Source organism: Paroedura picta, chromosome 5 (genome assembly GCF_049243985.1).
Source record: "Paroedura picta isolate Pp20150507F chromosome 5, Ppicta_v3.0, whole genome shotgun sequence".
NCBI classification, from domain to species: Eukaryota; Metazoa; Chordata; class Lepidosauria; order Squamata; family Gekkonidae; genus Paroedura; species Paroedura picta.
Window position 1 is genome coordinate 104,553,094 of NC_135373.1, and position 16,118 is coordinate 104,569,211.

The 16,118-nt window shown below is 39.9% G+C and overlaps 1 protein-coding gene across 1 annotated transcript in view; it reads left to right on the top strand.

Moving 5' to 3' along the window:
• Positions 1–16,118, top strand: part of LARGE1 (LARGE xylosyl- and glucuronyltransferase 1) — a 351,225-nt gene that overhangs the window by 175,505 nt on the left and 159,602 nt on the right. Inside the window, exon 6 of the mRNA XM_077339666.1 lies at positions 6,700–6,871. Coding sequence (XP_077195781.1) covers positions 6,700–6,871 — 172 coding nt within the window. The remainder of the gene's footprint in view (positions 1–6,699; positions 6,872–16,118) is intronic.

Below are 16,118 nucleotides of genomic sequence, written 5' to 3' on the forward strand. Positions count from 1 at the left end.
AACATTTGAGCAGCCTGTCACTCAAACGTTCTCTGGTTGAAAAATACCTTATCAGTAGTTTTTCACTGTTCCTTCAGCTGGATATAAGGCTGAATTTCAGAAATCTGAAATATCCATCCCTGAATATTCAAGATGGCCAGATAATCAAATTTAAAAGGGATTACAGTCCCCTTAAATGCCTTCTAGGTGAACTCATCACTTGTAGAAGATGTCTAAAGGAACAGTGAACCCTTTAAATGCTACTGGAATTCACTCACAGCTTGCAAAAAGCATTTAAAGGCTCCTTTAAGGCTTATCCCTCTCTCCATTGAAACCAATTGAGGATGAGGGCACCTTCTTAGGGGATGCATAGAATCGGACCCTCTGGTCCAATCTTTTTGAAACTTGGGTATGGGGAGGTGTTTTTTGTTTATGTGTTTGTTTGTTTTGTTTTTCAGGAGATGCACTTGAAGATATGTTGAAAATGTGTTGCTTGTACCCAAGCCAAAAAATATCAATTTTTTTTTCACTACCTTATATGTCCCAGAAGGCTTTTTATGGGGGAGGGGTAAATTCTGCAGAGGAAATTAATATGTTCACTGCCTTTCCTGAGATTGAGTCCATAATAGTGAAAGTCCATAATAGTGAGAGAATTTTCAAGCAAAAACTTAAACTCAGAGTGCTATAGCCAAGGAAATTCCTTTATATCTTTTTTATTATACCCTTCTCCTTTTATTATACCCTAGTGGCAGGGAACTGAAACTTAGTCACATGGGTTCCTCAGAGTGAACCTTAAGGTGAATTTCTGTAATCTCTTGTTTGGTTATTTATATGAGGTGATCAGTATGCATGGTATTTTACAAAGTACAAGCAGGCAGGCCTCTGACCTGAAGAGCTTGCTGTCCCAAGGTATTGCATAAATGAGAGAACAAAAAAGAGTGGGCGGGGATGAAGGACATGTGTTCATTCATGTACTTGGACTTCAGCAGGAACAGAGGTTTGTGCTAGAGTTTTGATAACACCAGTGTTTTCTGAAAGATAAAATTTCAACATACTCCAAAGATCTTGAGAAAAGATATTAACATAATGACGTGCATCTCTTCCTTTGTTCCACTTGTCTGAAGTCTTTTTATGTTTTACATCAAGTCATATTATGAAATATTGTTTTACTGAAACACATTTGGCTCTGGGGAATTTTAAAAAGTGATCTACATTAGACATCTTCATCTTAGCCTGCCTTTAGCTGGTTATTGGAAGAACAGGTGGGCTACAATAAAGAACTACTGACACTCATAGAAAGATACAGAGATGTCTTCCAAAGTAACAATTTTGTGATTCTAAATACTAAAGATTGGCTCTATAGAATTCTTGGAAAGAGTGTAATGAATCAAAAACCTGTTAAAGTTAACTCAGCAGAATTGAATTCTAGTTCCTGACCTCTTCTGCCTATCAGGTTGAAAGACTTTAAATGTCATGTTTAAAAACTTGCACAGGTAATCTTTCACTGCCTGAAACTGAAGAGTAGGGCAGTCCAAAGGCTTTGCTTGCTGAATCTGCATCTCCTATTCCCAAGACAGGCATTGTAGCAAGAGAAATCTGACAGGAACATGATTAGCATGTACGGTTAACTCTAGCATTCCTTTATGTTTGTCAGTAGCACTTCTCTCGGTAATTGTGTTACTGCTTGTTCTTTTCACACCTAGTTTGAGTTTCTTTTATTTATTATTTGTTTTATGTATAGCCTACTTTCTGTAAATGCAGTGATACGCAAAGTGAGGGGAGAAAGCGGCATCAGATAAGATTTAAAATAGAAACTTATTGTGCCTATCAGGACATGATGGATGGTGGTGGTTAGGGTTGTGTTTGAATCATTTCTTCTTTCACCACTTCTTAGCTCTTAAAAATAGTAGGACAAAGCCCAAGAAGATAAAACTGAATATTTTATTCTCTGATGGCTTAATAAGCATCAAACCATAGTCTCGCCGATCTTTCATACTGAATCCATCTTCACTTATTCTTTACTACTGTTGCCTACTCATTTGTGTCATACACATGCCAAGCACTGGCAATATTCTGGGGCACAAAGTATTTGTTCTTCAAGAAGTCATCTGGGGCTTGGATGGACAATAGCTGTCTACTCATGTCCATAAGTGAGTTTATTTATGAAAAAGAAATCAACCATCTTTATACCATTAAGGCAGGAGTAGTAAAACTGTGGCCCTCCAGATGTCCATGGACTACAATTCCCAACGCTCATGGGAATTGTAGTCCATGGACATCTGGAGGGCCACAGTTTGACTACCCCTGCATTAAGGTATGGTAAGAGCCATTTCGTGCAGAAAGCAGTTGGTCTTGTTTCCCCTAAATGCTTGTAGCAGTGTTATGTTTGATCCCCTCCTTGTTCTACTTTGATTTCTCCTGTGTTATTTATTCATTTATTACATTTCTAATTAAAGGCAGTTCACATGGAGGTCCCAGGTAGTCTTCCATCCAGGCCCTGGCACAGACCTGCCTAGCTCTGGAAGGCCAGTATATATATATTTTAAAAGTACAATTAATTTTTTTTTAAAAAATCCAACATCATTCTAGTTATATTATTCAGTTGTTCAGAGACAAATTCTAAATTATCATGTTTAATTGTTTTCCACTGTCCCTTAATTCTAAGTAATGTTGTATTCTCTGAAGTTGCTGGTTACCATGGAGTTGATTCCTATTACATAAATGCGCAGGTGTCCCAAATAGTTAGTCACTTGGTTGTTGTTTCTTAGAATGCTCAATGCCTGAGTTGTTTGTCATCTGTAAGAAAAACAAATTGCACAAATGAGGGTGAAACTATAGAGAGTGCAGTTGGGTCCAAGTACTTGTGGTTTTTTCTAGAAGATGCTGAGATTGAACCTGAGTTGGAGATACACCTGAAGATTAGAACTGGGGGTTCATAATACAAAAGTCAACTGATCACTTAGTCTTTAAGTCAATTATAAGCTGGACCTATGCAACTCTAGGAATTTTTGGCTCCAGCTCATAATGAGCTTTACCCCTAGACAGCCCTTCCGGAATGTTCCACTTTCCCCAAGCAGTCCTTCTGAAATGGCAAACAGGCAGCAGGGTTGGTTGATCGGCAAGCCTTGTAGACATCATTGTAATTTTAATGAAAACCAATACTTGTAAAACCAGGGAATGTTTTCACTTGTCCTGCAATAGATCAGTGAACCTATGAGAAGAAACTGAGGTCAGGGGAAGATAGTGAATAATTTAATTCCTATTTATACCCTTAAAGAGGAATTGAAATTGGCAAAGCTTTGTGGTTCACTGCTAGCTGGCTTAGTTAGCTTGGATAAATTCTACAATGTGAACATGCTCCAAGGGTGGCAGTTGGCCTTGAGATATCTGATAATAAGTTCAAGGTGATTTCAGAAGACAAATCTGGTTGTAAGAGATTGACATACCTAAAAGAATGATCAGGAGAGACTCTCAGCTGTGCATTGACACATTGCCATGGGTAATAGCCTGAGAGAAAAGGAATTAGTAGCTCTTTGAAGGTGACTCTTCTCATTCTAAAAGGCATCCTTAATTAATCACTTTCTTCCCACAAAATATTGAGCTATTTGTAGGGACAGATAGAAGAAGAAGAGTTGGTTCTTATATGCCGCTTTTCTCTACCTGAAGGAGGCTCAAAGCAGCTTACAGTCGCCTTCCCTTTCCTCTCCCCACAACAAACATCCTGTGAGGTGGGTGAGGCTGAGAGAGCTCTGATATCACTGCTCGGTCAGAACAGTTTTATCAGTGTCATGGCGAGTCCAAGGTCACCCAGCTGGCACTCCCCCACATGATTAGGAGTGGAGACTTCTAATCTGGCAAGCCGGGTTTGCCCCACATGCAAACAGCTGGGTGACCTTGGGCTCACTACAGCACTGATAAAGCTATTCTGACTGAGTGGTAATATCAGGGCTCTCTCAGCCTCACCTACCTCACAGGGTGTCTGTTGTGGGCAGAGGAAAGGGAAGGTGACGGTAAGCTGTTTTGAGACTCCTTCAGATAGAGAAAAGCGGCTTATAAGAACTAACTCTTCTTCTGTCTGTCCCTTCAAATAGCTCAGTATTTTGTGGGAAGAAAGTGATTAATTATACAACCAATATTAATGAATACTGGACTCAAATTCCAATCAGAATATGTGTGTGTGTGTGTGTGTGTGTATGTATATGTAATTTCCAAGGATGTGTGGATATAGTGGATTATAGGACAGTTCAGTTCTACCCCCAACAAATTGGTAGTCTCTAAAGTGGTACTGGTTTCAAATGTTGCTATTCAGTACCAGTAATAAATTTAAATTATTATCCTTGTATTAAAGCAATTAATGTGCTAGTAGGGGGGAAATGCTTCAAACCACCAAACACTCAGTACAAGAGAGCAGGGTTTGCGTATCCTTACCAGCCAGATCACCCTCACATACTCTGGTTTCTCTTCAGAACATAGAAATCTTCCTTGGTTTGGATTTTGATTTATTATGAGTGAACTGTACATCCTTTTGCAATCTGATATTCAATTGGGAAGTCAGCCTTATTATAGAAAAATGCTGCCACATTAATCATCTGGAAATCATTGTTCATGTTTGGTGGCAGATCAGCTGAAAATCAAACTATAAGTAATAATGATCCAGATCAGGACCTTGATAATTGGAAGTGGCTCTTCCATTACCCAAAGAACAATAGATTGGTTTTAAGTATGGGACAGCAGTAGGTTATTTTAAACTGTTTGGTGTTTTTCCCCTTCAATACATCAAGTAAGGGGAGAAATATTTACAGTGCCATCCCAAAGTTGCTACCTGGGAATAAGACCCATTTAATAGATATGGGTAGGATTCTGATTAGACCTACTTAGATTGCTGTCCAGGTTAACAAAACATCGGGTGTTTTGAAACTAGACCACTATTCTTTAGCTCTTTCAGTTTTTGCCGGATACCTGATTTCTGGATTAAATATTTGTTTACAACTCAAAACTAAATCAGATTGTATTCTCATTTCTGTATATGTCTGAAGTTATCCTCTGGTTCTCCAAGATCTTAATAAAAACTTTAAGAGAGGTGCCATTTATCTGTATTGACTAAAAGGAGCCATTAAATAGACCTTCATTCCATTGTGCAAGTTTTGTTGTATATGTGGTCTCTACTGCTGTATGCAAGTATAACAATGATAATTCACAAAGCATGTTGCAAACTGATGGAAACTGCCCAGAGCTCTTCAGATAATGTGAACCCTGGGTCATTTTCACTTTCATTTTTAAAAGTTCACATCTCTCTCTTTTTAGAAACTCTTAAACTTCTATGATGTCTTTCTCCCTGAAACTGTAATGTAGAGGTCAGCTGGTAGATTCCTGCTGGTAATAGATGGTGCGGTCATGGTAGAATGATATTCTGTCTGTAGAGGTAAAATTGGGGAGGGGGAGATGAAAAGGAGATCTTGTTAGAGTAAAATACCTAGCTAGAGCCTTTCCTGACACTTATGTCTAAATAAACTTTGGACACCAGTGATAACTTTTAATGAAGGAAGGGTATAGAGTTAAAGAAAAATGAGTTCAGCTGTACATGTGTATAAAGCCCTTCATGGTCCTGGCACTTTTTACTTGTGGGACCGCCTGTCTCCCTATGCCATAATAATTCTCCTCATGTCAGCAGGGTTTTCTGCAGGTATCAACAACTGCCCATACACCTGAAAGCTCCTACTCTCCTGGCCTTCTGCAAACTATGCAGAACTGAACTGTTTATGAGGGCTTTTCTGCTCAGGCAATAAGTCTGCACAGCACAGAATGGTTTCACAAATTTACTTACATCAGTTATTGGGACTTATGGTCTTAACCGCTGCATATAGTGTATTGGAAGTAGGATCCTATTTCTGTACCACTCAGGTTAATACTTCTGTTTCGTTTGGGTGCTTCCAAACTCCTAATATCCTAATGCATTCATTAGTGAATATCCCAATTTGATGATTGTACTGACTTACCATGCATAATTGGCCTTGAGTCCATATAAAAAGGTGGACTATATATACCAATAAGTAAAATTTAAGAATAATATGTAAATACACACACACACACTTTTTTTTTCTCAGTGCCTTATAATGTCTTATAATGTCATACTTCACCTCTTTCTTTTTTATTCTCACAGTCACAACAAAACAAAGTTTGAGTCCAGTGGTGCCAGGCACACTTCTTCAGAGACATGCGCATGAAATCTTATACACTGAATAATACTTTGTTGGTCTTGAAGGTGCCACTGGCCTCAAAGTTTGTTGTGCTACATGGCTACACACCTGAGTCACAACAACAGTTAGGCTGAGAGTGATTAGCCTTGGTGGAGTGGAAATTTGAACTTGGGTCTCCCAGATAACATTCTATCCGTTCCACCACACTGAATTTCATTTGGAAAGTCTCTGTGGTTCTTTTTTCTGTGTGGCTCAGGTGGATATTTCAAAGACTTAGGAGGTCCATATGGTGTGTTCCATTTGAAGTAGAACACTTGCCTCCTAGCCTTTCTTCCAGTTGATCCACATTGTTCACAGGGGCTTCTGTAAGTTCATGCATTCTCCTACTGAGCAGCATTTCTTTTGATTTCAAGGGTGAACCTTAGAAAGTATGTTGGGAAAGCTGTTTTTATCTAATAAAATGTGTCTCTTCCCTCCTTCCTTCCTTCCTTCTCTCTTCCCTTTTCCCTGTCCCTTTCATTAGTCTGAAGTATCCTGGATACCCAACAAACATTATTCTGGGATTTATGGGCTGATGAAGCTGGTTCTGACAAAGACTCTTCCTGCCAACCTTGAACGAGTCATTGTACTTGACACAGACATTACCTTTGCTACAGACATTGCTGAGCTATGGGCTGTCTTTCACAAGTTCAAAGGTATCGTAATGCCTTTCTCTTTTTTTTCTGTTCTTTTTGTTAACAATTCAGGGCATTTAGAGTTCTTTTATGGTTTGGGATGACTATTCTCAGCGGGCTGCTGCTTTTTCCCCCACACACAACTGCCTACTCAGTTACTGCTGGCAGTAAATTGAGGGAGCACGGAGGAGTGGTCTTTTGTGTGTGTGTATTATGATGATGACGTTATGAAGTTGCGAGGAATAGGGTCTATGGTAAGTGTGGATGTTCCCCATGGGGCAGCTTTTGCTTTGAGACTTTGGCCAATGGCTCGGGAAGGTTAAAAAACAAAAAGATTGCTGAGTAAGGAACTTTATCAGAATTTGTCTCTGTTCTAACTACCACCCTCGAGGGACTGGAACACAATATGACCTTTCAAGGCTTAAGCCAAGGATTGACCTTGTTGAACTGGCTTAGGTCTCTTTATGATCTGGTCTTGTGTGGAAGACAACAGTAAAAGTTGAGTTTGTTACAACCAATTAAGAATGTTGTATGTGAAATGTAGGAAGTTAATTGAGTTCAGGTGGATACAGATATGGGTCAGATGTAAGGTTAGCAGGGCTGCTTTGGATTTCAGTTTCCAATTCTGCCTGGCACAGATTATAACAGATTAGGAATCTATTACAACCAATCTCTACTTCTGTTTATAACCAAGTAAAGACATATGTTTACATTCCAGAGACCTTCCTATCCTTTCTTCCAAGTTAGCTTTTAAGAAGCATTTGTACATTTTAACCAATGCAGAGATGCTTTTCAAACATCTGGGTAATGTGCAGTTACCCATATTTGTATTAAAAATGTGAAACAGGTATCTCATTATCTCTCTTTTTGTAGAAACAAGGCTGTTTCCTTAGTTCCTTTCTATCTTCCCCCCCCCCCAACATTCATGTCTTGTTTGCTTAGATTCAATATGTTTTCTTTTCTTGCAATTATTGCTGCTCTCAGAATATCTGATTTGGTAATAGAGTCACGAATTTTCTTTGTGCCTGGAGCATCACCTGAAAGAATTGATCTATAGTGATAGTGATTATTTTAGATTTTACCTCTGCATCCCCAACAACAGGTCTCAAAACACCTTTAGGATCACCTTCTTAGGACAAGGTACTATGTTGCTTGAAACAATACTTAACACAAGGTTAGAGATGCTGTCATTATAAGACAGTTCTTTCTTTGTAAGGGCCCAGCCCCATATTCTCCTCCTTTTGTTGTTGTTGTAACCATTGACTTTCTTACTAGAATGATTCAGGTGCCCAATTGTTGGCTAGAATTGTCTGTTATAAATCTTGTTATGTCTGATATTATTTGAGCAAATAAAAGAATATTCTCAGCAGGTTTTACTGGGAGTGATTGAGCTGTCTTCTAGGAAACACTTTAGCTCACACTGTTCAAATTTACAGGCTCTCATGAGGTTTTTGCCAATCATCCTAAATAAGCTAATCATTAATTATTATTTATATTATATTCCTGAATGTCAATCATGGAGCTGGTCATAAAAAGTAAAATTAACCTGAACAACCACCAGTCCTTCCCAGAAGCAGGTTTTCTTATTGTTAAGCTACCTCATAAAGGAGATAATGGGAACAGCATATTTCAATATTCATAACATAAAAATAGAAAACTAGAATACTTAGTGTCATTGCTAGACTTAGAACACATTGTGTGGGAGACTTGTTTTCCATGGGCAGTGAAATTATGATATGCAGGAATGTTTAAAATGCAATATCCCAACTGAGTTCTAAAGTGGCACTATATCAGATGAGTTGTGCTATATGTTTTCTCCTGAATATTTAGAACATTCTTCAGTCATTTCTTGAAATTCTGAAAGTATCTTTGAGTATATAAAAAGTAAAATTGGCAAAGAATTATGCAGCCAGGATGCTCGCCATAGTGGTTTATAGGGACATCATTCCAGTCTTTCTCCAACTATGCTGGCTCCCAATTTAAAATGCTGCACTTGACCTTTAAAGCCCTGCGTGGCCTGGAGCCAATACACTTTGAAGAACATCTACTGCCACATGAACCAATAAGGTCATTTTTCAGAGCCCTACTTTGGATGTGTCTGCCATCTGCTATCTGAGGCTAAGTGGGTAGCAAACTCAAGAAAGGGCCTTCTCAGTTGTGGCACCAAAGCTATAGAATTCCCTCCCTGAGAGATTCATCTATTCCCCTCAATCATTATCTTCTGCTACTGGATGAACACTTCTTCAGTTTCTATGTCATCCCCTCACTAATCTTCCTGCCTGTTGAGGTGTTCTGGTTAGTTGTTTAAAAATTTTTGTATGTATTTCTAAAAACTGCTTTATTGATTTTGACTGTTCTCCACCTTGGGGAGTATAATGCGAGTAGAAAGCCAGCTATAATTACAGGGAATCCCTAGGTTCTATTTGGGGACTGGCATCCCTTAAAATCATTGTCTTTTGTCATCTGGTTCTTAAACCATTACAGATTTTTTTTTTGGATTGCTCTGCAAACTGGGGAGAAAATTCCCATCAAACATCCTAGGACTTATTTCAGAACAACATGCATAGAGTTATGTTGTAGGCTTGATAGTGGCAATGTAATATTGAAATATATCCCAAGAATCAGATTCAGCTGCCTGGCTTGGCAGAAGTAGTCAGCAATTGCCAAGCCACTCATTCCCCACCTCATTTGATTTAAGCATGTGAAATATCCTAAGCTGCTCACTGTCATTATCTTACTGTCTTGGTTTCTTAAAAACATACTGTCCTTAGCTTAAATCCCCTGTCCTTAGCTTAAATATTTTGTCTCTCCAACCCCCCTAAACAAAATAAGATAATGAAAGTGATACATACCTGTTAGGAAATTTGAGCAGAGAAAACTATATAAGAAATTTCCTAATTTAGTCATTGTCCTTGTGGGTTTGATCCAGAAAAGACCTCCTGGAAGGAACTGGCAGAGTAGATACCCCTCACACACACACACCAACCAGTGTGTGATGGGGGGAGTGATGGGGGGAGATGGGAGACCAGGTAATATCTTTCCCCTGATGATGCAAGCCATGCAAGGGGAAGATAGATTTTGATTTCTCCCTCATCACTGCAGCATCACATCTTGTGGTGCATTTTGCTTACAATGCTCTCTTGATCTTCCCTGGAGTTTTGGGACAAGTGGCAGATCCTTTGCAGAAGGGAAGAAGGGGTCTGGGAAAGACTTGCTCTGCCAACTTCTTCTGTGACCTCTTCATATGGATTCAGCCCTATCCTTTCCTTTTGTGTATAGTAATTCATGTTTAGTCAGCTAAGATCATCATATCTTTTACAATTAATTTGTACTGAGTTTCATCAGAGTATTATTCCAAGTCTATTAGATTTATCAAGTAAAATGTCCACTATATGTTGGAAAGGCATCAGCAAACAAGGCCAGACTAGAACATTCTGTGTTCCTTGGAACACAGTGAGCATGCTCAGTTCTTGTCAGGCATCTGCTTGTGGGTGCATATTTTGTGTAGGACTACTTCATCTTTCCTTATCTCTTTTACTAGTATGAGATGTATTGATTGCTCGGTATGCAACTAGGACTGAGCGTGAGGACTAAAATAGTTTACTGAAGAATTGCCTGACCTAGATGTATGTTTAGAGAAGCTAAGAGATATACTGCCATGGCAAGGTTTACCATTTTGATGAATAGAAGACCACCTGAAAAATGTCATGAACGCTGGGACTTTTTTCTAAAGCTTGCTGGTTTATAGTATATTAGATTATACGATTATTGTTTCAGCTTTTTCCCCTTTCTTTTTTTCTCCCCTACTAATATAAAATAATTTAAAATTTAATTTTTAAAAAGGACTGGAATAGTTTACTGGTGATCTCATGGAAACATTGATGCTTTCTTAAAATAAAAAAACAAACAAACAGAAGTCCTCTGATCATACATAGATCCACTCATTTCTATGTTACATGTCTGGGAACAAAAATCAAATGGAGTTTTACCTAAATATTATACTGTAGGTCTTAAGCTGCTGGTGTTTTTCCTGTCTCTGGTAAGGTTATTACACAGTAAGCTCCAACATGTGCTTTATAGAAGCCACACTTATATGTGGAGAAAATCCTCCAGCAGAGGCATTCAGGTTGTGAACCACAAAACGAATGGATCTGTGACATTTCGTCATGCTGGGTGATTTGCATGGACAATCCATATTTCTGTTCCTCTGGGCCTTCACAGAGGTCTGGTTAATCACTCCCAGTTGTCTGCTAGCAGCTGACATATGCTAGCCTTGCTCCATTCTGCCAGTTGACAGAGACAGAGGGGCTTACGGGCATTTTCATGTGTGAGCAGCATCCCAGAGCCAAATAGATGAGAAGTGTGATTATAAATTGCAAGTGAAGAAGGGGGAGGTTTCAGTTCTCCTACTGTGATTTTTAAATCCAGAGGGGAAGAATACCTTATCAGAAGCATTTGGACTCAGACCTAGAGTCCGATGGTTTAACTTAGGCCTGGCCCATGCACCCAGTAGAATGAGGTGGTAAGGAGTGGACTGAACGTCTTAAGACTGCAGGAGAAGAAGTACCTCTCTCCATTAATTGTTCCCTTTAATTACAAGAATAGTGCAGCATGCAAAGAGCTAAGCTACAGATTTTCATTATTTGCTGATTTTTTTTGCAGTTGCAGTTTTTACAGGAATGAAAAATAATCTCCAGTCCAAAGCGATCTACCTAGGGATGCCAATCTGTAGATGGAATCTGGGGATCCCCTGGGATTGCAGGTCATCTCCATAATAAAAAGATCAGTTCCCCTAGAGAAAATGGCCACTTTGGAGGGTAGACTCCATAGCATTGTACAACACTGACATCCCTTCCACCCTCTAGCCCTGCCCACTCATGACTCCACCCTCAAAGTCTCCAGATATTTCCCAACCCAAAGCAGGCAACCTTAGATGTAGCCCATTCTTGGAGGCTGTTCATCTAGCTAAAAAAAGTGGACTCTAATTTCTTAGATGCAGCAACCAAAGCTGCAAAATGTTCTTTCCACGGATATAGCAGGGAACCGAAGATCTCCAATTTAACCTGTTTTCTACTGTATCCCAAAAAATATTTACTAACTTTAGATCTGACAATCAAACAATTCCTTTCACTCAATACCTGCAACCCTTTTCCGAACTTTTACATTTTTTTAAAAAAAGTGCTTAAACAAGAGCGATTTTGTTTTTCTTTACTATTGGAAGACCTGAAATGCCAGAGCTTATAACAAATTGCCCTCTTCATCTCCTTGCAACGACCATCAATCCACTCTCTTAACTTCATCTGGCCATTTCACTCTCTAGTCTATAAATGGGATGTACACAGTGATTGAAACAACCTCAGTAGTCAATCCAGAGTCAGAAGATTATCCTCAGTGGCAGAATTGATATTTTAAGTTGTCTGGCCTCTTTGGCTATCATAAACTTTGCTGCTTCTTTGTAAATATCTTTATTCTATTTTACAGGTCTGAGATTAGCAATAGTAAAAAGTAGGTGAGGAAAATGTATTTCCTTGTAGATTTAACACAAGTGTGTGTGAGGGGGGAGTGTCACTCCCCCTGTGTTCTGTACCACATAAAGGTTCAATTACATTCAACAGCTTTGTTAACGCAATAAAATAATCAATAACACTGTGATTATTTCATCCCCTTCTCTGTCAAACCAACGGAAACTATTTACTGTACTAAACCATGGGGGGTGTATGCCTTTTCCCAGAAACTATTTATTTTGCTATCCTTAGATTCACGTGGCTCAAAAAAACTTTCCATGGAATTATTTGGTAACTGTTCCCTGAAACTTTTAAGGTGTAAATCCTCATTGGTTTTGCCAGTACAGACACTTAGATCTTCTGCCAGCATATGAGCTATCAAAGGGTACAAATAGATAATCTTCTGGATAAAACAACCAATAGTAAGTTTAGTGATTAACCCCCTTGCTCCCCTCTACTCTGAGATTCTATGCAGTCTTGCATCCACTTCAGTCTACAACAGATGGCACTGGAGAATATTGGGATTGAAGAAAAGGTACTTTGTCCTAATTAATCATCATGTATTCTGAAAGAAAACAACAGATGCTAGGGAGGCCAAGGACCCAAGTGCTTATAGTATACTGAAACAGTAAATTAAATTAAGATTGGGAGATACATGGCACTAAGTGAGATGGTAGATAATATTCCCTCTCCTGTGCTGTGCTACTGAGGTTGAGAACCTGCGTAGGTAGCACTGAGCTAACTTTAGTCCCCCTATGATGATTTGTGGGACTTAACTGAATACATTTGAAAATAACTCTATAAAATATTTAGAAGAATAGAAATTAATCCCAGGTAGTTTTCTTTTGTAACACATACCACTTTCCAATCTTGTCCTGACCGGTACCCAGCAAGAAAGTGTTTTTAGAACAGAGGTTTCCATTGTTGGTGTGCCTTTGGGAGTGAGCACAGGGAGATTGTATCACCACAAAATGGATGTCTTGAAGAGACAGGGTCAGTTCCTTAATGGCTGCCATGGATTCCTAGTATCAATCATAAAACGTTGCAAGCTAAAATTTTCTTTAGTGGAGGCAATTGCTTCCTGAGGTATCACCTGCTCTAGTGAGGTAGAAGAAACTCAGGAAGGAATAGAAATTTGCTTTGGGGAAGAGATTTTTAAAAAATTTTATTGTACGGAATGAGTTCCCATCTGTCTCCCCTTCACAAGGGGTGCCAAGGCAGCTAACATATACGCAATATACACAGTAAAATCACATTTTAAAACCATTAAAATCAATTCCATCCTAAGTATCCCCCCCCAAAACACAGACTGTTAAAAGAATTAAAAGCAGCTGTTGTTGTTATGTGCGAAGTCGTGTTCGACCCATCGCGACCCCATGGACAATGATCCTCCAGGCCTTCCTGTCCTCTACCATTCCCCGGAGTCCATTCAAGTTTGCACCTACTGCTTCAGTGCCTCCATCCAGCCACCTCATTCTCTGTCGTCCCCTTCTTCTTTTGCCCTCGATCGCTCCCAGCATTAGGCTCTTCTCCAAGGAGTCCTTCCTTCTCATGAGGTGGCCAAAGTATTTGAGTTTCATCAAATATTTGAGTTTCATCAAAAAGCAGCTGACATACATATAAAAACATACAAACATCAATTAAAGCATTGGACAGGAAGGAGGGATCACTGACAGAATTCCAAATGAAATAAAAGTCTTCACTCAGTGGTGGAAGATGGCACCAGAAAGGGACAGATGAATCTTTCCAGGAGAGAATTCCAGAATTGCAGAGATTTAGTTACGTAAGTGCTGGCAAACCACGCTACGTAGGTGTTGGCAAACCATACCCCGTTAAGCTATACCTCTACCTCCTCTCTAAACCACACCTGTGCACCAAACTTCTTCCAATCACCTCACAGTTTTCTTAGATTTGCCATATATGGCACGGCAGCTAGAAATTCCAATCCCGTTAGAACACAAGGGCTTGCAAGTGTTTTCTTTGTTCAGATGGACTGAGGAAACTATAAATAAAGAAGTGCCTTCTGATCTTGAGGCTTCTTTCACGAGACTCCTGCCTTGTGTCGCTTATCATACCGTCTCCCGAGACAGAATTTGTTTGCCATGGCCAAGAAGGCCCGATTCTATGTTAAACTTGCCACCTGCCTAATCTCAAAAGGCAGGGACACTTTCAGCATAGCCTCTGAAGATCACAGTACGGAAGTGGGCTCGTGGAAGTGGGCTCATAAAGGATTAGGCAGTTTTTTCAGATATATTTGTCCCAAACCATATTAGGGCTTTGGAGATCAAACCAGCACATTGAATTGTGTTTGGAAACAAATTGCGAGCCAGTGTAAATGGGCCAAGACTAGAGTAATATGGTCCCTGTGACTCATTCCAGTCAGCATTCTGGCTGCAATATTTTGCACCAGTTGAAGTTTCTGAACACATTTTAAAGGCAGCCTCATTTAGAATTTATTGCAGTAATCTAATCTAGATGCGACCAGGACATGCCCCAGTGGCCAGTGTTTTTCTGCCCAGGAAAGGCCATAGCTGACTATCTAGTTGAAGCTGATAAGAGGTATGCCTGACTGCAGCTGCCACTTGGTTATCCAGCAGTCGGCCTGCATCCAAGAGCACCCTCAGGCTAGGGGAAAGCAGTTTGAGCTTTCTGCACCCTCTGTGGAATCAGCTAGAAGTGCAAGAAAGAGCTGAATATAGTTTGCATATTGATGAAAGCCCAGCCCAAATTTCCAGATGACTTAACCCAGTGGATTTATGTAGATGTTGAAGAACATGGGGGACAAGATTGTGGTCATGAGGCAGAGCAGAAATCCACCACTACTACCTTCTGACACCTACCCTCCAGATGAGATCAGTTCTACTGCAGAATGGTGCTTCCCAGTCCCACCCCAGAAAGGAAAACCAGAAGGATTCCAGAAATACGAAAACACTGCAGGAGCTCTAAGAAGCCTATTTGGATGAACAGAGAACTTCAAGTGGAACTAAGAAAGAAAAGGAAAATGTTCAGGAAATGGAGGGAAGGACAGAGCTCTAAAGAAGAGTACCTACAGGTTACTAGGCACTGTAGATCAATCATCAGAAAGGCCAAAGCTGAGAGTGAGCTAAGATTGGCCAGGGAAGCCCATTGTAACAAGAAAAGATTTTTCAGTTATGTGAGGAGCAAACATAAAGTAAAGGAGGCAATAGCCCCACTGTTGGGTGCGGATGGACAAACTCTAACGCAGAGAAAGCAGAAAGGCTTAGTGCCTATTTTACATCTGTTTTTTTCCCACAGGTCAAAGTGTTTAGGCACATCTAGAGATGGCTATAGCCAAAGGATAGTGTCTGGGTGGCAGGTTAACATGGATAGAGAGGCTGTCGAGAGGCATTTAGCTGCACTGGATGAGTTCAAATCCCCTGGTCCAGATGAAATGCACCCGAGAGTACTCAAAGAACTTTCCAGAGAACTTGCACAGCCCTTGTCCCTCATCTTCGGAACCTCTTTAAGGACTGGAGATGTCCCGGAAGACTGGAAAAGAGCAAACGTTATTCCAATCTTCAAAAAAGGGAGGAAGGATGACCCGGGAAACTACAGACCAGTGAGTCTGACCTCTGTTGTGGGGAAGATAATGGAGCAGATATTAAAGAGAGCGATCTGCAAACATCTGGAGGACAATTTGGTGATCCAAGGAAGTCAGCATGGATTTGTCTCCAACAGGTCCTGCCAGACCAACCTAGTTTCCTTTTTTGACCAAGTAACAGGTTTGCTGGATCGGGGAAATT